This window comes from Chiloscyllium punctatum, chromosome 41, assembly GCF_047496795.1.
Source record: "Chiloscyllium punctatum isolate Juve2018m chromosome 41, sChiPun1.3, whole genome shotgun sequence".
NCBI classification, from domain to species: Eukaryota; Metazoa; Chordata; class Chondrichthyes; order Orectolobiformes; family Hemiscylliidae; genus Chiloscyllium; species Chiloscyllium punctatum.
Window position 1 is genome coordinate 25,394,104 of NC_092779.1, and position 27,889 is coordinate 25,421,992.

Sequence of the window (27,889 nt, forward strand, 5' to 3'; positions counted from 1 at the left end):
ACTGGGTGTACTACCCCAGCCAAGGCTTAATTCGTTTATGCAATGTAACTTAATGGGCATGTCAGTACCCATGGAACTGGAGTAGAAGAAAGTAGCTCTTGATATTGAGAGGCTAAGAAGAGCAGATTCACTTGCCTTGCTTTCCCTTTTCAATGCAACATCTGTAAAATATCTCACAATTGCTGCCAATATGAATTGAATTATCTGCAATATTTAAAAGACATCTGAATGGGTATATGAATAGGAAGGGTTTGGAGGGATATGGGCCGGGTGCTGGCAGATGGGACTAGATTGGTTTGGGATGTCTGGTCGGCATGGACGGGGTGGACCGAAGGGTCTGTTTCCATGCTGTACATCTCTCGGACTCTAACCCTACCAAATAGATACTGCATACAACATGACAGGTTAATATTATGAGATTTTTGCCTTAATTTTCTTCTGAGAATGTTTATTTTTCAAAAAGCCAGTTGAATTGAGAAGCAAATCTATACAAATATAACAGATAGAATACTGTTCTGTTTCTCAACTCTCAGACCAATGTCATAGTTATGAAAAAAATACAATGGATGAAAATAATTACATAGTACCCTCATGGCTTTACAAATAGATTTTATTTCATTTATTGTTCTTACAAAATTTAGTCAGTCTAGCTTTACGATGTAGCAATATTTGGCAGCCTCTGATACATAGTTGGAGCAAGCAATGTAGAAAAATAAGGGTGTAATTCTATAGAGAAAGAACTATTCACAACACCCATAGCTTCCTCTGAGCCCTCTTGACCTTCAGACCATGTATGTCCTTTCCACTGCCTTTTAGTGAAGGAGGAACAGAATACTGATTAAAGTGCTTGGCCTTGGGCAATATGTACAGTGGAAAGCTGAAGGCTTTAATTGCAATTCTTGATTTGTTATCAAGCATTACTTACGAGAGATTTTCAGATTGTTGGATTGTATTAAAACAGCAAATTAAATCTGAGCGTCTCTACAGTGCATATTAGATGGAAAGTCAAAAACAAGTCCAAATTCAACAAAAAAAAGCAAATATCAGCAGTACCTCAGTTACCACTGAAGGAGCAGCAATTAATTGTGCTGTGAATAGTAATGACCTTACAGTAAAGTGCACAATCTGAACTATATTTATATATTGGTAGAAGTTAGGATTTGTGATGTTAAAAATTGACAAAGCTTAGATCTATACATTACATAATTATTTTTGACTATGATCCAATTAATGATAAACATGTCAATTTTAATGGAACAATGATCCATGCTGAGGATTATTCAACTTGGAATTTTCGATGCAGCTAATACCCCACTATCGACCTATGCGTACTGAGATTGGCTATTTACATACAATTTACATATTTGATTTCAGCATAACTAACCACCGCAGAACAATCTTTGAAGCGTTTTATAATGTATCACAACCATTATATTTCTGCTGCATTTCATTTTTTCCCCTTGGTATGCTGATTTTTTTTTTGACAAATTCTGAAGATATTTAGTATCATCTTAGGACAATAGACTCCCTGTTACTTGTTCAAACGGTAGCCCCGATATTCCTGCAAGGTTAAGGTAACCAGTTCTTCAAAAAGGCTGAACCTCCAATGCAGGGGAAACTTGTGTTTTGACAACAATATATTTGATTCCTCTCAGGCAACTGTTGGAGGAATAAGTATCAGTCATGGAGAAACCCATGGATGGAATCTGGCTTCCATAGATGATTAAGGACAAAAAGTGGAGGGGAGAGGGCAAGCTAAAGAAACAGCAGATGCAAAAGAAAGGAGAAGTTTGAAAGAAGATATCTGATAGAATATCACACTTGATTTTAACAAATACTCAAAACCTTTGGGCCATGGTTAGAAAGGGTAACCTGCAATTTGGAAATCTCAATCAATAGCGATTAGATGAAAAGTGCTCCTATGTTGTGTTTGATGGAATGTGTAGTACACTCCTATAAACTCTGTCATAATCAAACTTATTTCCAGCTGTTAGTTCTTCTATCCATATTATGATGCAGGTGTTGGACTGGAGTGGACAAAGTAGCTAACTGAAAAAAGAGTGGGAGCTCTGAAAGCTCATGGTTTAAAATAAACCTGCGCAACTATAGCCTGGTGTCATGTGATTTTTGACTTTGTATACTTTATGAGCAGTTCACACAGGATGGAACCCAACTGGTCTGATGTTTAGACTTTCACTAACCCAACATAAAACTTTGAAATCATAGCCATGATTCTTTGTTATTAAAGTGTTAATTAAAGTCTTCACATACATAAGTCTTCATTCGATGCTTCCCCCAATATCCCCTTTATAAGCTATGCTCTGCCTGTGCACTTATGTCTTCAGAAGGGTATCAGCTACAACTTTCATTCATTTGTTGTCTTTGCAGTTATAGCAGGGCCATTCCATACAGTATAAAATCAATCTGCTGAAGCATACAGAGAGAATAATTCACTGAGAAACTCCAAGATAAGATAAAGCAGCTCTTAGCTTAAGAACAGACAGCAGCTTTACTGGAATACAATAAAGTGGAATGAAATGAATCAGTGTTGTTGCCGAGAACAAAGGCACTATGTGCCAGTTTCCAATTCCTCATTTGAGCAGAGTGAGGCAAGAATGTGTAATATAAGGTCTACCACCACCACATTCACAATGGCAGTTATACATTCTATTCCCTTTAACAGAATAGACTGGTTGATAAATGTCTCTCTTGAAGCCTAAGGAAGTGTGCCAATCATACACTTTTGGAAGCAGAATCACAATCAACTTTAGTACTTAACAGATTCTACATTGTTACAATCAAAGTTGAACTGGGTCTACAGAAAAAGTGTAATACAATTCCTATTTATGTTGCACAACAAAACAATGGAATTGTTTGAGAGGATAAACATTCATTCTTTCCCCCCCCCCTCCTCTCCATGGATGTTATGGCAACTTAGTCATTTTCATTTGTGCAAGAATATAGAAACATCAATCTCCAGCTTTTATTTTCTTTCAGCAGAAACCTTTCAGGATATGACTGAGAATCATTAAAACTGTCGAACGTCAATTTATCCCAATTCCACTAGCTGAAAGATATTAGGATTATGGCAAAAGTCTGTGATGATATTGAGGGTGTGATTCATCTGTACCATCCTTATGGTTAACCCATCACTGACTGATCCATACCTTCAGATTGTTCAAATGTTCCTTGTGCACTACTACAACATGCTGACAGTCCTTGCCACTGACAACAAAAACCATTCAGTCAAAGCAGTTCTTTGAGTGCCTGTGGGTCACCTTCCAAATTCACTGATTACATCCACCAGCTCCCATCCTATTTTCTTCAAAAGGCTGATCGGACCAAATCTCAACACTTTAAGATATAATTGACCTTTTTTTGGCAGGTAAAATGCTATTTGCAGCAGAGTCCTATCTCATTTATGTCGAACACATCTTTCAGGGGCACAGCGGTTGATCCATATTAGAAAACTACGTATTGCTAGAGTGATGCCGACAGATGCCTTCTCACCAATAGCTTCTTTGCCATAATGCAATTTTCACAATGTTGTGGTGAAACTTTCTTTCCCCATTGACCACCTAAATTGTAAGGACATTTTGTACAACAGGACTATCAAAGATGACACACATTTATACCTGACATGTTGAGACTGACACTTCTATGCCTCTTTCAGTTTTGCATTTTTCCTATGTCTTCATGTCCACTCAGCGTTTGAAGAGAACCCATTCTTACAAGGTATAGTTTGATGTTTCATTACCAACTCTGGATGAGGATTTTATGAAACAGAGTACTTGGGCATTTTCCCCTGTCTCATCAGTTGCTGTGGGGAGAGGCATCTTGTAATGCAGGGATCTTTGGACTGAACATAGGTTCCGTTCTTAACACAAAATGAGTTGAAAGCCATCCAAAGAGATGACTGTAATGCAGCATCACGAACCGGTTCAAATGTTTATGATATTGAGCTATTGAGAGTTGTCCTTTCAAAGACTGGTCCTCTGCTTAGGTGCCAATGGCCATCAACAAAAGGTGGACTGTACTTGATTACCAAGAGCCACTCAAAAATGACAATAATTTTGATAGTTGGCCAATGATGGTGGCAGGGTAATGGGAGGGGGTGTGGGTTTATGGCCTTTCTAAAGAAAGTGTGGAAGATTTTTCTAACCAACTAGAAATACTTTGAAATAAACAATAACGACTTGAGTTCCTACTTTTGATTTGTTCTCCCAAGGTGCATTGGAAGTAGATGGTGATACATATGTTGGAAAAGAACCTAGTCATGTTTACTCCCTTTTACTTTCTGGTCGTATGTGCCAGCGTGTTTGTATCCCACTACGTAGCCAGTATTCTGAACCAAGTACTCTCTGCCTTCTCTTCCTCGGCCTTTTCCGCTTTGATCAAATCTTTCTTTGTGGGAACCAGTGAACTTTGAGGTATCTGTAAGTCGTGACAACGTGGGAGATAGCACAGTTTTCTGCAGGAGAAAACAATTAAACCAACATTACACTTGATAAAGGATTATTTAATGCACAAAGAAGCAAATTTAGGGCATAACGAGATTATACAAGATGTTACCTTGGCTCAGTGACATTCTGTTGTCTCTGAGTTAGAAGGTTGCAGGTTTAAGTCCCACACCAACAACTGAGCACATTAACAAGGCTGCTGGTTTTGTGCAGACCTTCTATGTTTCAGATGAGACATTCAATTGTGCTCCTTCTGCCTTCTCAGATGACAACACCAAATCAAAGCAGAAGGCATGATTCTCTCTGGTGTCCTTGAGAGTCAACAATTATCTCTCAACCAAAACCACCATTAGATTATTTGGCACCGTAACTCATTTCTCATTGGGGCAGCTGGCTGAGCATAAATAGCTGCTGTGTGTCTTCTACATGACAGCAGTGACTACATTTCATTAGTACGGAATTGATTTTAAATTGTTTCAGAACATCCTGAGGTCAAAGACAAAGCTTTATACATGCAGGTCTTTCTTCTTTCAGTTTGATGCTCATAAACAGCCAACTGTCCCAGGGGCTTTACACTAGGGATAGATCTATCTAGCATTTGGACTTTGCTTAGCCTAGCTCACAATGTGCTCAAATAGATGTCTACATAAGAACACCTTGCAGAACAGTGCATCAAAACAAATTGTGCAAGATTTATGTTGACAGGGTCTGTTTGCAGACAACAAATTAACACTTTTGGCAACCTTTGTCTAGAATCTGGATAGCATTAATAATACATACAGAAAATGTGCTGCTACCTCTCTACAGGAAACCAAATTAGACATGCACAATAACACTTTGATAATGCAGGGAGCTGGAGCTAGAATCTTAATGCCAATTCCAGGCATCTAACCCAAGTGTTAAGCAGACAAAGAACTTACCACTATATGGCACCGATCAAGTACTTGTGATGACTCAGAATGCTTTGCAACCAATTAATTACTTTGTGAAGTGCGTTTACTGTCATTATGCAAGCAAACATAACTGATTGATGCATAGCGAGATCATACAAACAGCAATGAGATTAATGTCCACTCTTCTTTAAGCACTTTCACTGGAACCTCTCCATCCATCTGAGCAGGGAGACAAGGTCCCAGCCTGACATGCTTTGTGGAAGAGATCAGTCTGACAATGCAGCACTCATTCAGTGCTTTACAGACATGTCAGCCTGGATAAAGGGCTCATGATGTGGAAGTGATTCTGATATTGGACCGGTGATCCAGAGGCCTTGCTTGCTTATTAACAAATAACAATGGTTCAAATGTCTCCATAGCAACTTGATTATTTGTATTCAGTTTAAACAGAAAGAAGTCTAGAATCCATAAAATTGGCCATGATGTAAAACCTCAGCTAGTTTCAGGCAGGAAATCGGCTTTCATCACCCCCACCTGGGATACACATGACCGTAGTCCCAATCCAATATGGACTACCCTCTTCAGGAGACACTCAGTTGTCCCAAACTGCTGATGCAGGACCTTCTCAGGGTAATTAGGAGTGGACAATTAATGGCAAAATAATTGGCGGGGAAGAAATTCAAACAGGAAGACATGCTTTTTCTGAAAATTGCATCCTATTGGGATGAGATCACTTGACCTCAGTTTCTGGTAACTCAAATTTTTAATGTTTGTAATACCTACAACCAATAATCATTGAACCAAAGAAACACTGCGAAACTCTGTTGTCACATATTAATCCACTATTTCAATAACTTTTGTAGGCCAACGATTGTCTCTAGAACTCTCTTCTACAAGGAGAGTACAGGCCATTCCTAATCCAGCAGCTGGGTTAATTCCTCTTTAAACAGGACACTGCCTGCCAGGTACTGGATGATTATGTTACATAGCGATGAGAAAACATACCGTTACTCCTGAAACAACAGGGGACTTCCCTTCAACTAACTTGTGAATCTCCTGGATTGCCTCTTCCTTGACCTTCCCTTTAAACCTCTTCTGTGCGAGCTCTTCAAGGGCATCCTCGAATTGGTGAAAGGTAATAGTCCTAAAAGATTTCGCCCTGGAACACAAATTCACAGCTATCAGAAACATACCCTAAAGAACATTTTGTTTTCAACCTTGTGAATGTTTTCTCCCAATATGCACTAACCATGCATAATCTCTTACAAAATTTACCTCACTGTAAAGCTCCTTGATGTACAGAAAGAAAAAATCCTAGAGTTTCCAATAGTACAGCCAACAATGTATGTTTGACCTGTGGTCACATCAGTGAAATGACAACAAGATTTATGTCACAGATTGAGAAACGAATATGAGTCACAAGCAGAAATGCATGGAGGAATGAGTTAACAGACAAGAGGACTCAGTTGATAACCTTATCAGAAATATGCAGCACCTCCTGTGATACATGTTTTGAGTTGATGAGTCCACTTCTGGTAGAATCGCTTCCCTCCCCTAACCGGAGTAAAAAGCAATGAGTTTCAGCCTTCCGCAATCTAATTTGATGCCTTTCACTCAAGTGCTTTTATTAATTGGTTTGATCTTTAGTGGCCCCAGGTTTTAGTTCAGTGAATTAGCAGTCACAGTGAATTAAAACTGTCATGTGTTTCAGAGATCATCAATGCTTGCATGTATTAGAGCTGTCACATATTCCAAGTATTAGCAGCCCCTGCATATTACAGCAGTCATATATTCCAAGAATTAACAGCCTCTGTGTATTGGAACTGTCATAAGTACCAGGGTTTAATCAATGCTTAAGTGAATTGTAGCTGTCCTATAGTCCAAGAATTAACAGTCTCTATGTATTAGTCATGATTTGGAGATGCCGGTGTTGGACTGGTGTGTACAATGTTAAAAATCACACAACACCAGGTTATAGTCCAACAGATTTAATTGGAAGCACACTAGCTTTCGGAGCACCACTCCATCAGCTGGTTGTGTATTTGAGCTTCCAGGGATTAGCAGGAATGTAGGAAGTGCAAAGGCTAAATTGTGTACAATAAACAGACACTAACAGTAATAAGGTAAATGACCAGATAATCTGCTTCAGTAAATACTGACCAAGACATCAGGCAGAATCACTTGTTCTTTGTTTGATCTTTTATGTCCAGTTGAGAAGGAAGAGATCACTTATGACAACACAGCCCTTCAGTACAGCACTAAAGTACCAGCCAAGAGTGCCAAAGGGTCAGGAGTGGGGCCACTGAACATGACCGAATATCAATGCGTGTTGCTCACTGTGAGACCTTGGATGGCAAAACAAATCAAAGACAAGACGACAACAATTCAAACCCATTGCAAGATACTATCAATAGAAGGCGCAAAGCAACAAATCCAAAATATGTGCAATGAGGCAATGATACATCTTGATGCTGAAAAGGCTTTGAAAATCCACTTAAATTTAATTGATACTTGCAACACACAGCAAAGCTATTCAACACATGTCTGCTCTTTAAGGGTGGGGTCTTCCCAATGCCATGGTGACCGGCCTCCAGGCAGAATTATATGTACATTTTGCAACTGAGGCACCAGACTGGGAGCCTGCTGTTCAGCCCGGCTTAAAGGGTGTGGGTGGTCAACCCGTTGAAGTTAATGTCCAGTCGTGGACTGATTAACGCCATTGCCAGAATCTTCCTGGTGACAGACAGTTCCACACCCCAATGGAGGTTAAGCCTGTGGGTGCCTGAAGGTAGATTTGATTGGGAGACTCCTAATGTCTCCTCTTTGATTCCACACCTGTCACCCAAACTGCCAAAGCTACAGTGAAATGTAGCAGCTGCTATCAACCACTCTGGAGAGGTAGTTTCACACAACTGCGGCCAGACATTTTCTTCACATAAACTTCATTACTTCAGAGAGTATCTCAAGGTGAAACTTTCTCATTCTCCCATTCCCTCAAAAGCCCAAAGGTTGAATATTTCACTGTTCCAACTTTGGGTATTTTTTTCTTAAGTGCACTTATTCATTTCCCTTTTGAAACTTGGTATTGATTCTGTTCCCAATATCCTTTTCAGGGTGTGCACTCCAGATCAGATCAACACCGTGCATAAAGAAAAGATTTCTTCCTGGCTCTTCAGCTGATAATCAGTGGCAGGAAAACGGGTGGGAAAGCATGGGGAAAAGCATTATAGTCCAAGAAAATTATATCCCATTTCGATTAGATTAGATTCCCCTACAGTGTGGAAACAGGCCCTTCGGCCCAACCAGTCCACACCGACTCTCCAAAGAGTAACCCACCCAGACCCATTCCCCTACTCCCTACTAATGCACCTATCACTACGGGCAATTTAGCATGGCCAGTTCACCTGACCTGCACATCTTTGGACTGTGGGAGGAAACCGGAGCACCTGGAGGAAACCCACGCAGACACAGGGAGAATGTGCAAACTCCACGCAGACAGTCAGCCGAGGCTGGAATCGAACCTGGGTCCTGGCACTGTGAGGCAACAGTGCTAACCACTGAGCCAAAACTCTACCAATATCAGACAGCCTATTTGTCTTCAGATTAGATTAGATTAGATCCCTACCATGTGGAAACAGGCCTTTCGGACCAACCACCAACCCTCCGAAGAGTAACCCACCCAGACACATTTCCCTCTGACTAATATACCGAACACTATGGGCAATTTAGCGTGGCCAATTCACCTGACCTGCACATCTTTGGGCTGTGGGAGGAAACCGGAGCACCCAGAGGAAACCCAGGCAGACACGAGGAGAATGTCTGTGTGGAGTTTGCACAGTCTCCAGAGAAAGGTTTCATTGGAGATGGACAGAACCCAGGATCCAGTGAGGAGATCTCTATGTGTCACTTAAAGCTATAAATTCTTCACAAAGCTGTCTTCATAGATAAATATTTGCATTTATTATACTGTGCAGCCACATGTTGGAATATACTTTTCAAATAAAAAGTCAGATTACATGTACAAAAGTTAAAGGCTCCAAAATTTAGAAAAAAGCAGAATTCTTAAAACGTCTACCAGGCCTTACATAAACTTGAGATGGAATTAATGATTTTTTGGTAAGCATATATACTTGACTTATACTTCAGCTCACTCAAAACTCAATATCTATCAAGCAATCATTGGCCATTGCCCTGAGGTGGTAAAAGACACCATATAAAGGTCAATCATGAGAAAGCTTAAAGATTTCTTTCAAGAAAACAAGTGTTTGCATAAATATTGTAGAATATTGAATTGCAGAATATTTGGCAGTTCATGACCAAACCTACAAGCACTCATCTGTTCCTATATGGTATCTTAGGACCAACATGAGTGTACCCAGGATACAGCAAGTAAGAAATGATTATGTCTTTGCAAAGGCATGCACTGTCATTTAGAAAGAGGCACCATTTTGACATGTGCTAATGCAAAGTGAGTAAAAATTCACATTTATTAATTTCTCTGTAGACCAGAAGGCAGTCAGAGAATGTGCACCCCATTCTCCTCCTGCTATTCAGCTGTGAAAGTTAGTGGAAAGTATTCAGTTAAATGTACTCAGGAAGCATCTCTCTGGAGACAATAATTTATCAGACACTGCCTGGCTTCAGAAAGACTTCATTTTACCATTGGTGTACTAACTTTCCTTTCAGAATTGTGGCTCCAAAAGTCACCCACAGGGAAGACTATCTGTGTTTTCTAAACAAAGTATCGTTAAATTTCCCCGAAATAACAGGTGAATCAAGGTATTTTTAGGAGACAGCAGGATTTCTTTGTTAGATTATAGTCTCAATGTAAAAATTCAAAAGTGTGTCTTAGGAAGCCTTTTAGTACACAGGCCCGTTAATATAAAACCTGGGTGACATCCCGGATCCCAGGGACATTGACAATGACCCTCTATTCTTTTCACAGTTACATGTTAATATTTCTCTAGGTTTAGTCATTTGGTTCAATGACTACCCTGACAAAGCTTCCATTGTAAATTCTGAGGACAGATTGCCTTATGTGTAGAAGACTGATTGGTGACCTTACCAAAGCCTTGAAACGAGACGGGGATTTGATAGGATAGACATAGGGAAATTGAGGCTTACTGATGCAATGGTGGAGAAAGGTACACAACATGGCAACATAATCTTAAAAGTAGAATTGGGCCTTTTAGAAATAAATTCAGGAGGCATTTCTTCCTCAAACAAATCTGGAATTCTTGCCCCCACACAAGTGGGTTTTGCAATTATTAAGTGCAATTGTTCATATGTTGCCAGTTACATTCATATGACATAAGTGCCAGGTAATGACCATTTCCAATACTAGAGAATCTAACTATCGCTCTTAATGTTCAAAGGCGAAATCATTGTTGAACTATTCACTGTCAACTCCCCAAGGGATACCATTAACCAGAAACTGAACTAAACCAGCTATATAAATGCTGCAACAGCAGGTCAGAGGCTAGCAAGTCTGTGCAAGTAACTCCTATCTCCCTGATGCCTGTCTATCATTTACAAGGTACAAGTCAGGAATGCAATAACACCAATGACAACTCAAACAGCATTCAAAAAACTTAACACCACCAAAAGCAAACATCCCACTTTATTAGCTCTCCCCATTCACCACTTTAGCGTACAGTCCTCCCACCACCAACACAGAGTGACAGCAGTGTGTATCGTCTACAAGTTGCACTGCAGTAACTCACCAAGGCTCCTTTGAAATATTCTTTGAAACCCATGACTTCCACTACATAAAAGGTCAAGTGAAGCAGAAGTTTGGATGTATTACCACCAGCAAGTCCCCCTCAAAGCCAAACATCATCATGACTTGGGACTATAATTACCATTCCTTCTCTTTCGCTGGGTCAAATTCTCTTCCTATCAGCACTCAGGGTACCCTCATTGATTGGAACAGTTCAAGATGGCAGCTCACCACCACCACTTCCTCCAGTTAGGGAATGACAATAAACAATGGTCTAGCTAGTGGCCCCACGTCTTATGAATGAAGAAAAAAAGATTAAAGATCAGTAACCTGAGAAGCATTGGACCAAAAGCTGTTGACAATATCTGTTTTATGATAAACCTGCAGTAACAACTACAGCTGTGGGCACAGTTCAAATCCATTTCACAGAGGCCAAAGGCTTGAGTTTTGCCTCAGTAGATGGTTGTTTCCGTTCTCCTGCCAACTGGCAGCAAATCAAAGATTGATATGGCCGCCTTACATGAAACAGTGTAAATTATTTTCAAGGACGCAGACATTGAGCCCAAACCAACCCGTGTCTCTTAATTAACACCTAAAACCAGATGATGGCCTAAATCACACTGCTGTTTGACACCTTACTGGGTGTCAATTCGTTCCGTGTTTCCCTATGTTATAACAATGCTTATAAAATGATCTCATTGGCTGCAAAATGATTTGGGAAACAATGAAGTCATGTAAGATGCTATGCAAATGCAAGTTTTTATTTTTCTTTTCCTGACCTATAATATGAAAATGTTAGAATTTGAAGAGCAACCTTTAACGCAAAATAATGGCAGAAATTCAATGTCCACTTCCCTCATCCTTACTCTCAGCAAGATGACAGCTGAGTTTGAGGATATAAAATTAGGGGTGCCTATTTCTAAACATCTTTAAAGTGGTGGCCCTTCTGTTACAGCATTTATTGAGTGGACTCTGTTTGGGAAAAAAGAATTCCCTTTGGTATACCTTAGCTGGAATTGAAAACTAAAACAGAGTGTACCATGTTATTAACTTGCTGGGTATTCCACTCAGTAAATCAGGAGTTCCATTTACCTATCCAGTTTGACCATAGATACAGGAGCTATATGCCTTCACACAGTGGATCTGTGTACAACTTTCTCTATCCCAGTTCCATCCTCCACTGTTCCAATGGAAGCTCAGGCGAAGCGCCTCGTATTTTGATTAAGTTTTTACAGCATTTCGCCTTCAATAACATTGAGTTCAACAAATTTAGATTATAACCACTGCTCTCATTTAGAAGAGAAGGATGTAGGCTTCTTTCCCTGACAGACAATAGACAACTATTGATCCACAGTATAATGGGATGAATTTTAATGACCGCGGCCTGACAAATTGAGAGCTGTGCAATAAAGACTGGTTAGTGACATAATATCTAAAAACAAAACAGAATAAGTCTGCTCTGCCATTCAGTATAGAGTCATAGAGATGTACAGCATGGAAACAGACCCTTTGGACCAACCTGTCCACACCGACCAGACATCCCAATCCAATCTAGCCCCACCTGCCAGCACCCAGCCCATATCCCTCCAAACCCTTCCTATTCATATACCCATCCAAATGCCTCTTAAATGTTACAATTGTACCAGCCTCCACCACTTCCTCTGGCAGCTCATTCCATACACATACCAACCTCTGCGTGAAAAGGTTGCCCCTTAGGTCTCATTTATATCTTTCCCCTCTCACCCTAAATCTATGCCCTCTAGTTCTGGACTCCTCGACCCCAAGGAAAAGACTTTGTCTATTTATCCTATTCATGCCCCTCATAATTTTGTAAACCTCTATAAGGTCACCCCTCAGCCTCTGACATTCCAGGGAAAACAGCCCCAGCCGATAGGTAGGAGACCAGAATTGCATGCAATATTCCAACAGTGGCCTAACCAATGTCCTGTACAGCCGCAACAAGACCTCCCAACTCCTGTACTCAATACGCTGACCAATAAAGGAAAGCATACCAAACACCTTCTTCACTATCCTATCTACCTGCAACTCACTTTCAAGGAGCTATGAACCTGCACTCCAAGGTCTCTTTGTTCAGCAACACTCCCTTGGACCTTATCATTAAGGTGTACAAGTCCTGCTAAGATTTGCTTTCCCAAAATGCAGCACCTTGCATTTATCTGAATTAAACTCCATCTGCCACTTCTCAGCCCATTGGCCCATCTGGTCAAGATCCTGTTGTAATCTGAGTTAACCCTCTTCGCTGTCCACTACACCTTCAATTTTGATGTCATCTGCAAACTTACTAACTGTACCTCTTATGCTCGCATCCAAATCATTTATGTAAATGACAAAAAGTAGAGGACCCAGCACCGATCCTTGTGGCACTCCACTGGTCACAGGCCTCCAGTCTGAAAAACAACCCTCCACCACCACCCTCTGTCTTCTACCTTTGAGACAGTTCTGTATCCAAATGGCTAGTTCTCCCTGTATTCCATGAGATCTAACCTTGCTAATCAGTCTTCTATGAGGAACCTTGTCGAACGCCATATAGATCACATCTACTGCTCTGCCCTCATCAATCTTCTTTGTTAATTCTTCAAGAAACTCAATCAATATCAGAGTTGGCCATTGAACTCAATATCCTAATCTCTCCTACCCCACCAAGATCTCTTGATCCCTTTAGCTACAAGAGCTAGATCTATCTCCTTCTTAAAAGCTCAATGTCTTGGCCATAACCACTTGCTGTGATGCACATTCCACAGGTTCATCACACTCTGGGTAAAGAAATTTCTCAAAATGGTCTACCCCCTTATGCTTAAACTATGGTCCCTAGTTATGAACACTTCCTGCCTGCTGCTGTCTTTAAATTTCAAAATATACTTTATTCATAAACATATCTCTACATAAATACATAGTCACTAAAGCACCTCAGTTCCTGTCTGCTGCTGTTATAATCCCCAGCCTGTATAGGACTAAACTCCATGGGTGGTGAAACCTGGGGCTCTGCTGTAACTTCAATCCTATTTCAGTCAATGAAACCAAGATGGCAGTTCATTTCTGGGTGGAAGGGAATTTACAGTAGATAAAGGACATACTTGACTTTGGAAAACACAACAACAAAATCCAACAATTTTAATATAAAGATATACCAGATCCTAAAAGAGAATATAAATCATATGATTTTCTGTCCCATTCATTTCTTTTGGTAGTTCATATAAAAATCTTTTTAACAGATCATAACAATTTCAGTAACTCCTAAGTTCCATTGCTGTGATACATTAATTTATTGATAACAGTAAAATATTTTGCCTAGCCATAGAAAAAGATTACATCAGGTGAGAACAATTGGAGATGAAAATGATAATTCAAAGAAAGAACAGCTGCCCATTGACTGAACAGTAGATAAAGGACATACTTGACTTTGGAAAACACAATGTCAACATCGGTGATTGTCACACTCTTCCCGTCAATGATGTTGCAGTCTTTACACAGTTTTGACCAATTTTTGCCATTCATCTCTCTTCCTGTGGCTCTCGTGTCTCCATGAATAGCAAATTTTCTAAAGGCCTCTTCAAGGTCACTGAGCTCATCAAGTGTGGTAGCTCCCCCGTTAGTGCCATTTGAATTGGACATGCGTCGTGTGGCTGCTTTCTCCTGTATCCGATCATTCTGAATCTTGGTGGAAAGTTGGTCCATATTGCCTCTTGCTGGTTTGGCTTTGCAGTCAGCCATTAACTCCACTGCTGGGAGAAATGATAGTATTTCATCAGATTGCACTTCAAAACATTAGGAGGCAGTACCTTTATTATGATCATAACGCATTCTAATGGTCACTAATACTGTCAGGCAATATTCTTTTACAAGGCATAAAAGATATTAAACTAAGTACATCATTGGGTTTCCTTTGACATTGCAATACTGCAGTAACAATTGCCTGTAACTTTGCCAATTTCTCTACACTGATCATCTTTTCTAGAGCATGCAGAGGGTTTCAGTACAAGCCTTTGTTTACACAGTGACAGATTGCATTTATGCTCCAGTTAAGAAACCACACTGGCCAAACCTTATTCCCAATTAATAGTTTTCTTGTTATTTAACTCATAACTGATTGTATACAGTAAGGTTGCAAAATTAGTAATTTTGTACTCTACAATTCAACAATGACAACGATTGTCACGAAAACATATTTTGGCACATTGAGCTTTTGAAAGGTATGATATATCAAGTGTAGGCCTCACCTTGGGATTGCTACTTTACAAACAAACGCTAATAAATGCTTAGATTAGAGAAAGAGTTCGCACATTAGAACTTATTCGATCTCTAACCATGGAACCTTCCTATCTGTGAATGGCTCCAGTGATGAAAATGTAGTTGAATGTAAACTACATTAAAGCAAGTAGCAAGTGAAGGTTTAAAAATAACAATTCAATAAGATTCAAATATTCAAAGAGCAACATAGCTTTCAGTCATTATAGCACGGAGTTCAGACACTAAACAGAACTGCATTTCTAATTCCTCTAATAATAAAGAACATCATTGAGATAGTTGGGTCTTCTCCAAAAATTTCCACAGAATATGGAGCCCTTAACACTTCCACAGTGAAAGATGCCATGCTCCAGCAAGTCATATTGAAGAAGGCTCACTGGACCCAAAATCTTAACACTGCTTTCTCACCAGACCTGTGGAGTTTCCCCAGCAAATTCTATTTTTACTATATTGATACTTTCTTGTACCCTACTTCAAGATCACCTGAAGTCACTGGCTGTTGCCAGTTTCCAGCTGCACTCTGATCATGCACAGCATTTAACTCTTTGTGTATGAACATCATGCTTTATTAACAAGCTTCGTGCCCATAGGGTGAAGTCACCATTATAGGAAGGTTTTCCCCCTCATTTGCTGTGCCAGGCGAGGGGCCCAGGTTTAATCTGACCTGAGAGCAGCCAGATCCATAATGACCAGGGATTAAAGCTGAGATCGCGCTGGTCTACTTTCCTCAGTGCCCACACATATCGAAAACCATCCCATCCAATTGTAATGCTGCGCTGAGCACCTGGGAGTTACGTGTATGTTACTCACAGCTTGGATTGACTTTAGAAAGCCAACCAGCTGCATAAAACGGAGTGAAAAATCTGCCACACATTAGTTTTCTACAACTCTTAAAAAAGGTCAGATGCAATATAAAAGCTACTGCATACAGAGGGTTGTAACACATTTAATACGTCACCCTAGATTTTTCTAAAGCTTTGTGCTTTTACAGAAGTTATATCATGTTATAAAAATGCCACATTTTCGATTAAGTTATTTAATAGTTTTATTTCAGGATCACAGATTCATCCCATAGCTCGAGTCAGACAGCTTGCGCCAGTTGAAGCTCAGTTTGTAGCACGCTTGAAAGTTCTACTCAGGAGTCAAAAATCAAGGCTGTCCCTCCAATGTAACACTGTGGAAGTGGTGAACTGTCTTTCATCCAAGATATTAGACCAACGTTGGGCTTGCCCTCTCTGGTAGGTGTAAAAGATCCCATGACACCATTCTGAAACACAAGGGAGCTATTCCTGGAGTCCTGGACAATATTTACCTCATAGGCATCATCACCAAAACAGCTTATCTAGCCACCACCACATCAAATTGGAGGGTAGATATTACTGGAACTGTATAGAAAGCAAGCTTTTGTTTATTTCCTTGTTTCCTGCATGGTCTTCTAGGCAAAGCAGCAAATGCTGAGCATGCTCTTGCAATTGTATTTGCTGTCTTGCTGTCAAGACAGACATTTCTGGAGACAACTTTACCTTTCTTTGAAGCAATATTAACAGAGTTGTAATACCCACCCTCTATATGTCTATGAGGTACAGACCATCTATGCCAGAACAAGTAAGCAGTTGAACAACTGAGATGCATTTGAAACATCTTGGGCAACACATGGGAGAACCATGTGGTCCACACTGCAGATTGTCATGGAGCAGGTAGGCCTAGAAATGAAGCATTGAGCAGATAGATCCCAGCTCAGATGGAGTGGGCATGTATTTTTGCATGACTGACAATAAAAACATGTATTCACAATTATCACTGGAGGAAGTAGGGGGATATATCAGAATTAGGTGGTAGTTGTTACAGTATCACCTGTCTTCCTTAAGCTTAGGATTGGACATAGGTCCCCAGGCACTTTTATTGAACAGTCCATGATTTGTTGTAGGCCATACTCCCAATGTCACCAAAGGTATGGTTATTAGTAGGCTGCAGTTATAATGCAGGGAAACAGTTGGCTTGAATATACGAAACAGCAAATAGCACTGATATAATTGACCAGATCATTTATATTCATTGTTGATGGTTTAGGGGTAAACATCAAGACTCCTGGAGAACCCTTCTTTGAAAACCGCATGTCACCTTTGACATTTACCTCAGTGAGCAGATAGGGACACTGTTTAATGTCACATCTGAAAGACAGTGCTTCCTACAGTACAGCACTCCCTCAGAATTGCCTTGGAGGATCAACTTATACTGTGAGTCGCTGCATTTCTCTTACCACCAGCTCTGATTCTTTGGTTGAGGGTTTCAGTCATCTCAGTTGAAAAGTGTGCCATCTGGTCAAAATTTGGTAGACATCCCATCAACATATCAATCAAATTCCCAGAAAGCGTGACAGCAAAGAATATATTGAAGAGCACAGATGTGCAAGACACACACCTCATTCGCACCACGTATTACTTTAAATAGATCAATGCATTCACCACAAGCAACATTGCTGACCATTGCGAATTTACTGCTTTATCAGGTCATCCAATCTTGTCTAAGATTTTCCACATGGCCTCTCTGTTTAAACAACACAGGTCAGAGTCAAACAAAAAAGTCCTTTCTTAAATGGAGCCTATTCATTAAAGTGTACAACAGTCACAATGTTATTGATAACTACTATCCTACATTGCCAACAAAATTCTCCCAATAGCTCTCAAAATCACAATTGACTTTTCAAAGACTTGCATTTATATAGTGCACACAATGAAGTACTGTTGACATGATGCCACTATTATAATACAGAGTTCAGTAAGGTTTGTCAATTACAATGAAGATGGGCCAAATGGCCTCATTCTGCGCTGCAACCATTCTATAATTTTATAATTTTGCGATTGTATTTCTATGGAGCATTCTAATAACACTGAATCCTATTTGTTGACAAGGGTCACCTTCTTTCTTCCTGACACACATTAAAATGTCTTCATCCATTCTGGGCCAGTACTCTGACATATTCACCTCTGTTTCAGTTAAAAACAAAATCCTCCTAAATTCATGGTTTTCTTTCATTGTCCTTAAATTGTACATTGGAGTTTTGTTCCCAAATACTATACAAATAAAGAATCCAATTTGTCCAAACTGCGTACAATTTTAGCCCCTCATTGAATCGTTCCCTCAACTGACTCCTCTGCTCCCACCAATAATTGTATATCCTTTTAGCATCCCCCTTATTAACTCTTGAGATTTAGGAATCAGGCAAAAGGCAGTATTTATTATTAGTACCTAGTTCTGTGGGTTTGCTATGACTGAGTGCTTTGCTAGTGCACTACAGAAGGCAGTTCAGAGTTGTGCGTGAAGTCACATATGGGCCGGACCAGGTAAGAATGGCAGGTTTCATTCCCGAAACTATATTCTTAGGTCATCGTGGCAGGATTTGAACTGTCAAACCTGGATCAATGGTCTCAGCTTCTTACTATTCCAGTAACATTACCATTCCATTAAGGGTCATTGGAATAGACCTCGACCTTGGGTGTTGCTGTAAAACAGTTAGTACTGAGTTAGCAGCTTGAAATCTCAAGCAAGTATTGCTTCCAATCAGGAAAGAGCTGTCATCGATTTTGTGTCAATTTTACACAGTCATAATCCACACCCATTATCTGTGCTCTGTAATATGCCATTTTGCGGTCTGTTTCTAGTACAGAAACTCCTTGGGAATATCTTTGCCCCCCAGGCACTTGCTGCTGTTTCTATTATGGGGTAGTTTCCACAGCACCAGAACCAGAAAAGAAAATTACAGATGTGTCATTGTATTTGTCTGTAGGTCCTTTCCCCATTGGCTGGGACAATCTCTGTGCATGCCAGAATGTGGAAAACAGCAGCCTGTTGAGAGTTGGGTTGCACAACTTGCTTGAAAAGCACTGAATTAATTTCCATTTATTTTGTTACATTTCTTGCCAATTTCACACAGTTGAACTGGGTAAAAACCAGTAGAACTGCAGCTGCTGGCAATCATAAACAGAAACTGCTGGAAAAGAACCTTTTTTCCCCACATACAGTTCAACTCAGATACTCAAGAGGGCATTGGATATTTTTGGGGTAGCAATAGTGTGCAGGAATATGGGGCAAAAAGCAGGAGATTGGGTCCAGATTAGAGGGAGCTGGTGCAGGCACAATGGGCACCTTCTGCACCATAATAATTCTGTGAAGCCCATGGGGTGATGGGTGAACAGGACCTAGTCAAAAAGTGCGGCACTGGATAAGCACAGCAGGTCAGGCAGCATCCAAGAAGCACGACAGTCCACATTTCAGGCATAAACCCTCCTGTTTCTCGGATGCTGCCTGACCTGTTGTGCTTTTTCCAGCACCGCACTTTTCGACTCTGATCTCCAACATCTGCAGTCCTCACTTTCTCCTGAACAAGACCTAGTTAGGATGTGGGAAGCATAAACTTGAATGGACTCAACTTTAGAATCATCATAAAATCCCTACAATGTGGAGGCAGGCCATTCGGCCTATCATGTCTTCACCGACCCTCCAAAGAGCATCCCGCTCAGACCCACCCTATCTGTGCAACTCTACATGTCCCATGGCCAATCCACCTACCTTGCATATCTTTGGATCGTGGGAGGAAACTGGAGCACTCAACGGAAACCCAAGCAGACTTGGGGAGAATGTGCAAACTCTACACAGTCACCAGAGGCTGGAATTGCACCTGGGTCCCTGGCTCTGTGAGACAGCAGTGCTAACCACTGAGCCACTGTGCTGCCCTGAAGGTGGAAGTGGGAGACCAGTTAAAAGTTAAGGAGTTATGCAAGCAGCTTTGAAATCATGTCAACTACAATGGACATGAAAACCAGAAGAGAAGTACAACCCACAGACTGTTTGGTAAAGAGCACCAAATCACATCATTAACCATTGTGTCCACTCATCACCTTTCAATCAGAAATGCAATTCAAAGGTAACGGCATAGTCTACATAGTCTCAGAGGACCCCAAGGCTGTTCTCTCCTTAGATCATCTTTCATTTGACTGCAGGATCACCATGCTTCGGGTAAGGGGAGAGATCAAGAAAGAGGGACTTTTGTAGCAGTGTGGGAACGGAACCCACGCTGTTAGCTTCACAAACCAGCCATTCAGCCAACTGAGCTAACCGGTCCCCACGGAAATGCACCTAATCACATTGTGGTGCAGTGCACCATTTGGAACTAAAGTTAACACGTTGGACAACACTGGACGAAGGACACTTAAGTACATTGCTAGAATGCCAACAGTATCTTACATTAAGTTTCCACAACTGTAAAAAAGTCCCACGGTAACATGAGAGCTCCAGCCAATTTGAGGCCGCAATACCTACTATTCATGGGAGAGCTTAAGCTTCTTTTTGATACTGTCATTACTCTTTGGAACAGATTATTGAAACATTCAGTGAGAGCAGACCCTCTACTGTCCTTTCCCAGGGAACGTAACAAGTTCTTGAGTACAGATAACACTATCAGTCACAGTAGGCTTACATCTAGTTAATTGGAAATATGGCCTATCATAATCCCCTAGTTCTTGTTTCAATGCTTGGGGATCAAGAAGGAATTTCCCAGCTTTACTTTTCGGAATTGGCAGACTCTGTTGATCCAATGGTCTTTCTCTGACATTGCTGTTTTGTGTAGGGAAGTGGTGAAAGTGTTTGGGTAATATTTATAAATAAGTAGTTGAATGTAACAGAAATTAAGCGTTTTTCTACGTGGATGAGTAAGATGGCCTTCCTCATTGGTATCTGTAGAGTCAGAGTTGTACAGAATGGAAATAGACTCTTCAGTCCAACTCGTCCTAAATTAATCTAGTCCCATTTGCCAACATTTGGCCATTTCCCTCCAAATCCTTCCTATTCATATACCCATCCAAAATTATTTTAAATGTTATAATTGTACCACCCTCCACCAATTCTCCTGGCAACTTATTCCATACACACACCACCTTCTGCATGAAAATGTTGCCCCATAGGTCCCTTCTATATCTTTCCCGTCTCAGCTTAAACCAATGCCCTCTTCTTCTGATCTGATTTTATGTTTGACAGTGGAGGACTCCGCGATTGACCTCAGCAAACAAGAAGACTGGGGCCAAATAAGGCAAGATTGCTGACTGCTAATGCAATGATCTATACAGGAAAATCCAGATCACTCATTCAGAACATGCACTTGGGCAAGGGATGCCAGAGAACTGTGGGACTGTACCTCAGGAGTCAGCGTCTTTAGGAGATGAAATCAGAAACTGGCAATGAAGGTGCAGGCTGGACAATGAAGCAAGAAGAAGCTTAAATTAGAATTTACTGCACAGAAATCTTTAACAGACAAGCTAGCAATATTGGACTGAATCAGTGCAGGAACTCAGTGACATGGTGAAGGTAATTAGTGCACATTCTAAACATTTTCTCGAGTCCAATTTCCCATTACACATTGAACCATCAGATTCAAGTATCTGTTCGAACTGTATGAAGTAAATAAATTACCATAGTTCATGAATTCTGGCTCATGGAGAAGGAGGGAAGTAGAAGTTGGTTTATTTTAAATTCATAATATTTAGAGGGAATGTTACATCTGGATTCCTTTACAACATCAAACCGTCACAAAGAATTACCAGTATCAAAAACTAATTCCCAGTCATTTCTGAGTATTTGTTTTTGAGCAATGATCACCAAATGACAGCGGGACAGTACTGTTGGATGTGGTACAGAACGACTTATCACGAAGGAACAGCCCGGCTATCTACAAACGTTAACTATCAAGCTCAAGAACATCTCTGAGTCAGCTTTCACTATCAGTGCCAAAGCTCACCATTTAAATCTACAATATTATGGAGACAAAGATACATGGAAACTAAACACATATTGCAAGTTAAGGTACATTTTTGCAATACTTTAATGTTTTCTTTTAACCAAATTAAAAAATGTAAATGAAAAAGGTTAATAACATCCATCAAAATATTTTACTTCAAACCAGAGGAATCTAAATTTACTATCACTGTAGCTAAGACCTGCTTTCATTTGCCAATCATTATGCCAGCTCCCAACAGCTTTTAAGGAACTTGCCAACTTCATCCTTCATCTTCCACAGTCTACCAATCATCCTCCATACCCCCTCAGATCACCCACGCCATCCCGTGATACCTTTAAACCTATTTCTACATAGATGATTCTACATGTACTCCAAATCACCCTATGCCACTTTCAATAGCCTTTATGCCCTACCTGCTAGCTCAAATCATTCATGCCAACCCACAGCACTGTCCCCTGGAAGTTACAGCCAAGGAGGGCTCACTTGCCTGTGGCAAGACAATCTTGGGCATGCCAGGGTCAACAAAATTCCCCTTAGGTCACCCAATCAACCTCAACAGCCAATAACTCCACAGTAAAGTAGGCTCCCTCCATGCCAGCTGCAGAGTTAGGTCTGCACTGAGACACTGTGGCCCTTTCCCTTGAGCAAGCAAACCAGATAGCCCCAGACAAGAACTGCCCCGACTGGTGGCTGCACATCTCTCTGACCCCATTAGCCCTACTCACTGGACTGGTTGCTTTGTAGCCATAGGACAGACTGTGACCCAGACTTCAGACTGCAGAGGCTGAGAACATGCCAACTGGGTGCCGGCCCTAATTTACAGTGTTGGGACCCCCCTGCCTAACAGGCTTCACCATGGAAATCATGGATATGCAATAGAGTGTGCTTGCTGTGCAAGCTTCTGGCACATGGTGAAATTGAATATGGCACACTGCTGGACAGCAAGATGTATGCACCCTTCACTGAGGACTACTGACCAGCAAAGCAAGCGAACAGCTGAGTAACTGTGCTAATCAGCAAGGCAAGCAGCGAGCTGGATGCCCATCCCTCCACAGAAAATGTCCCTGCTGCAGCCTTACAATGCAGGTCACCAGTGCACCCTGTACTGCAGCTCTGTGCTTCAAATATCAGATGCCAGTGTCCATGGATGAGCTGGTGTCTGAAGATCAAACCCTCAGATGCCGTTTGGTGCTGAACAACATGGAGGTTTCATCATAGCCACTGACAAACTGAAGTCACCAGGTACCCCCTCTGACTTCCACATCAAGGAATCTCAATGCCGACCTTGTCTAGTGCTTTTGGTAAGGTAAGAGGCTACATATTAATGTGGTCCATTAGTTACTAATCGTTTAACAAACTACAATCCCCTTCTATTGACAACTTGCCATAGCCTAGTGAGAAACATTAGGGGTGGCATGGTGACTCAGTGGTTAGCACTGCTGCCTCACAGCACCAGGGACCTGGGTTTGATTCCTGCCTAGGGCGACTGTGTGTGGAGTTTGCACATTTTCCCCATGTCTGTATAGGTTTCCTCAGGGTGCTCCGGTTTCCTCCCACAGTCCAAAAACGTGCAGGTGAATTGGCCATGCTAAATTGCCCACAGTGTTAGGTGCATTAGTCAGGAGTAAATATAAGGTAGGGGAATGGGTCTGGGTGGGTTGCTCTTTGGAGGGTTGGTATGGACTGGTTGGGTGAAATGGCCTGTTGCCATACTGTAGGGAATCTAATCTAAACGCGTCCTGCTGCTTAGCGAGAGCATAAAGGAAGAGCAGAATGCTCCCAACACTGAACAGCCTTGCCAGGCACCTTGTTTGATTCTGCCATGAATCTTGCCATTGGCAACATAGCTCAGACCCTTATAAGAATCTGTCCTGTGTTTCTTAGAATGGTGACCACATGTCAAAAAAGTGTCATTGCCAGTGAAGCACTGGGATGTCTTGAGGTAGTGAAAGGTTTACACTGGTCCCTTTTCTTAATGAATCTGCATGGAGTTGGCTCAAATGCAACAGAACAAGTTAGCCATTTGCTATTTTTAGCTGTGAAGTATTCACCATTTATCAATCCCCACTATCCCGAAGAGCAAAGCAACCAGTGTATGAGAATTCTGAAATCTCTTACTGGGCCGCAGCGACTGCTGTAATTTATCTTCTAAATGGACAACAACAAAGACTAGGATCACAATAGCACCTTTAATTCAGTCAAACAGCCCAGTCACAAATAAGAGCGTTACCAAAGCTAAGTTTGGCACAGCTATATGAAACAGTGGCATATGAGGGCAGGAGAGAAACTTGATCAAAGAGGTTTTAAGGAGTATCTTAAAGGTTGAGAAAGCGTTAGTGAGGCAGAAAGGTCCAGGAAGCGAATCACTGAGAAGAGACAGTTAAGACATGGTCACTATGGTGGACAATGAAATCAGGGTTGCGCAGCATGCAGGAATTGGAAGGAGTACAGAGATCTCAAGGGTTTAGAGTTGCAAAGGGAGTTACATGGATAAGATGGGGTGAATTCATGGGTGTCAGTGAAATTTTTAAACTGAAGCATTGTCACACCTGGGATCAATGTAGGCTGGCAAGCAGAAACAGAATGACTGCAAGGGACATGGTGAGAATTAGGACAGAATCTCTTGGATAATTTTCAGTTGAGGGGCACTGGAAGATGGAGAGTTGCCCTATCGGGACAGCATTGTAATTGTCAGGGCTTAAAGGTCACAAAAGCAGTGACTGGGGTTTGAGCATCAGAATTGAAATGGAGATGGAATTAGGCCACTTTGGTGATGAAGCAGAGGTATAGTGGGAAGTTTATCTCAGTTTTTAGTACCATTACACAGTTACAAACAAACAAAATCCACTTCAGCCTCAGAAAAATCGACAGTGGGAGAGATGGAGCCAATGGGAAAAGAACAAGATTTGCGGTGAAAACTAAAGACAATTGTTTTATTTAACTGGACAAATGGACTGCTTATTTAATAGGTGGTACTGTCAAGCAATTTGACTAATCAGAGACAATGCAGCAATTGACTGACAAAGTTCTGAGTGGAGGTTTCCTGATGAAGGGCTTTTGCCCGAAATGTCGATTTCGAAGCTACTTGGATGCTGCCTGAACTGCTGTGCTCTTCCAGCACCACTAATCCAGAAGAAAGTTCTGAGTGGAGCCAAGAGTCATCAATTCAAATGTGGAATATGAAATCATATTTTTGGGTGATGTCTGCCAGGGCCAACATGTGTTGGGAAAAAGGAGGTGGTCAAGGATAGGTGCTTAGAAGATTCCGGAGGTAATGAGCATGGGAAAAGAAATCTCTGTGGATCATTTTCTGTTACAATTAGATAAACCGCACACTGGCAATCCCACTGAATCACAGAGGAGACCGACTGAAAGATGATTATGTAAAAGACTGAAAAAAAACCAGGAAGGATGGGCAGGGATATCTTATCATGGTCACACCAGTGCCATTTATGAGCTTTATTCAAGGTGTTTCAGAACTATAGTGGAACCTGGTTGGAGAGATTCAACTCTGCAATTGTAAAAATGGGCACTGCTTTGGCACGTAACAACAAATTAAAGTGATTCAGAAAATAAAAAGGAGCTTGGAAATGAGGCAGTACTTTACGAAGACAACAAGAGTCAAGGTTTGGATTTTTGAGAAGGGTAATAATGGTAGGTTTGAAGTGGATGAGAACAGGAGCTGAGGAGTGAATGCCAATCCCAACACCACCCATGTAGGAGTTCAGAAGGGAAACTGGCTTGTCAGCAATATGATGGGAAAAAACAGCTACAGTTCAGGAGGTACATTTTATCGACGAAGGCAAACATGAATTGGGAGTGATGAGAAATTGGAGTGAAGCCACAAAAAAAAAGGTGGAGCAATGAGTGCTGACTTATAGCCAGTGGCACCCATACTCTAATTTGAATTTAAAAGAAAAGCATGTCTCCTAATTTGAATATAGACGCTGGGTTACTGCCACTGCATTATTTTTCTTAAATGGTATGCAAAGCAATGAAATTATATCTGACTCATTCCAATTTAAACTTAAAACTCAACCATTCAGGGTAAATAACATTTATTGATGTATAAGATAGATCAAAGTTTTTTTTAAATTCCAGTTTAGAATAAGTTGAGTAATTTGCCTCCCCACCCTAATTTTAAGCATTGAAATTAGTGGGAGTGCAAGAATGCAAATAAGTCATTTCCACAACCTTGCTCTGTCAAACAATTAGACTATGGCTAATCTGTACTTTAACCACTTTATCTACCAAGTTTCCATATCCCTTGATACTCTTATAATATAAAAGCAAAGAATGCTGGAGGAACCCGACATGTTTTGTAGTATCAGAAGAAACAGAACCAAAGTTAATATTTCAAGTCCAGTATAACTCTCCTGAACTATTTTGAAACTCTCGCCTCATAACACTGCAATATAGTCAAATGATATTTCTGTCAGCATCCACGCCTCTTGAGCAGAGCATTTTAGACATTTACTAACCCATTGCATGAAAAAGAAACTTTTTCCTGACAACTATCACCACCCACCCCCCCGCATACCTTAGTTTTAATAAATTATTTATGTCCACGTGGGGAATAAACAACAGCCCCTACCACCTTGGGGTGTTAATGTAGAATACTTTAACACAGATGATTGCTTGTACACCAGGTGATTGCTGTACAGTACATGGAAATACACCAGTTGATGAGCATGTCATTCTCCCAAAAGGAGTTTTTTTTTTCATCTTTGGCCTGCAGGAGGAAGTTACCAGTGGAAGGAGAAACTCCTCCTTATTCAGTCTTCATGCTTCGCCCCGTTGCTCAGTTCATTTGCACTTTCATTTCACAGGCAAGGTTGAGCTGATCCTGATCAAAAGTTCACCTCTTGTCATTTCAAGGAGATGGGGTAGGGGGAACGTGAATCAGAAGCTAAAGTTCTGATCATGCTTTACCCCGTCTTCTCACTTGAGAACAACAAAAATCAATTGCAGCTACCGTCCAGGCCAGATAACAACTCCCATTATTTGGGTAATTTATATAATTTGGTTAACGGTGGAATTGATGAAACCAACAAGAATCGGTATCGACAAAGCTACCTGAAGCAGTACGCTCCCCTAGCCTGACCTTCAAAGAATTTCCAGAATTTTCTGTTTAATTTCAGATTTCCAGCATTTGCGGCGTTTTGTCCCTACAACGTGTTAATGGGCTCGAATTAATAACTATCGAAATCATGCCATTCAGATTGGCAACTTCTCTATTGGTGCTGTGAAGCACAGCTGCCTACATTTTGTCACAGTGGTGTAAAGCAGCAAGATCAAAAACGCTTCCACAGACTGCAGAGGACGTTGGAAAAAAAAATCAAACTGCTCCGAGGACCTCCTCTAGCCTTGCACATCCTACTCTCAGACAAGAAGAGGGCAAATACAACTTGTCGTTAAAACCTGAAAGTCAAGCTCCTTGCTAGCACATCCTGTTTGTACGAACAACCCAAGCAAGGTTTAAAAAAAGTGCACAGACACCAGGGCTCTAGGTACAAGGCAAAGGAGTCCCACTGCTCATCTTCCAACAGCCAGACGGTGTAAACATTTCACCTCAGCCCTCCTGCCCGAGGATGGTTTGCCCTTTTTTTTTAACCTTGTTTGTTGTGAATGGCACACGCCCCCATAGTCAGCACGGATCTTCCCTTGCTGATACTTACAGGTTCTCCGGGCAGTCCGGACACAGGCAGGTGAAGTGGATGAGAACAGACCCAGCGCTAGTCCCCCGGGGGCTGGAGAGCGA

At 41.1% G+C, this 27,889-nt stretch overlaps 1 protein-coding gene across 3 annotated transcripts; it reads right to left on the reverse strand.

Moving 5' to 3' along the window:
• Positions 1-592: 592 nt before the first annotated feature.
• Positions 593-27,889, reverse strand: tppp (tubulin polymerization promoting protein). Of its 3 annotated transcripts, none has more exons than XM_072560572.1 (4): positions 27,807-27,889; positions 14,488-14,815; positions 6,359-6,512; positions 593-4,471 (listed from the first exon to the last, which is right to left on the reverse strand). In XM_072560572.1, exons 2-4 carry the CDS (start codon positions 14,802-14,804, stop codon positions 4,271-4,273), a joined length of 672 nt encoding a protein of 223 aa, XP_072416673.1. In that variant the 5' UTR covers positions 14,805-14,815; positions 27,807-27,889; the 3' UTR covers positions 593-4,270. The 3 variants fall into 3 exon arrangements, with proteins under 3 accessions (XP_072416673.1, XP_072416674.1, XP_072416675.1); XM_072560573.1 differs by having other exon boundaries at positions 14,488-14,812; positions 27,807-27,876; XM_072560574.1 differs by lacking the exon at positions 27,807-27,889 and adding an exon at positions 18,588-18,604 and having other exon boundaries at positions 14,488-14,812.

Excerpts from the sequence above, each read along its gene's own strand:
- tppp (XM_072560572.1), bottom strand. The coding sequence starts at position 14,804 with ATGGCTGACTGCAAAGCCAAACCAGCAAGAGGCAATATGGACCAACTT. Across the intron at positions 6,513-14,487 it reads ATTGTGTTTTCCAAAGTCAA|GGCGAAATCTTTTAGGACTA; the intron begins GTATGTCCTTTA and ends TTTGTGTTCCAG. Across the intron at positions 4,472-6,358 it reads CTGTTGTTTCAGGAGTAACG|AAAACTGTGCTATCTCCCAC; the intron begins GTATGTTTTCTC and ends TTTCTCCTGCAG.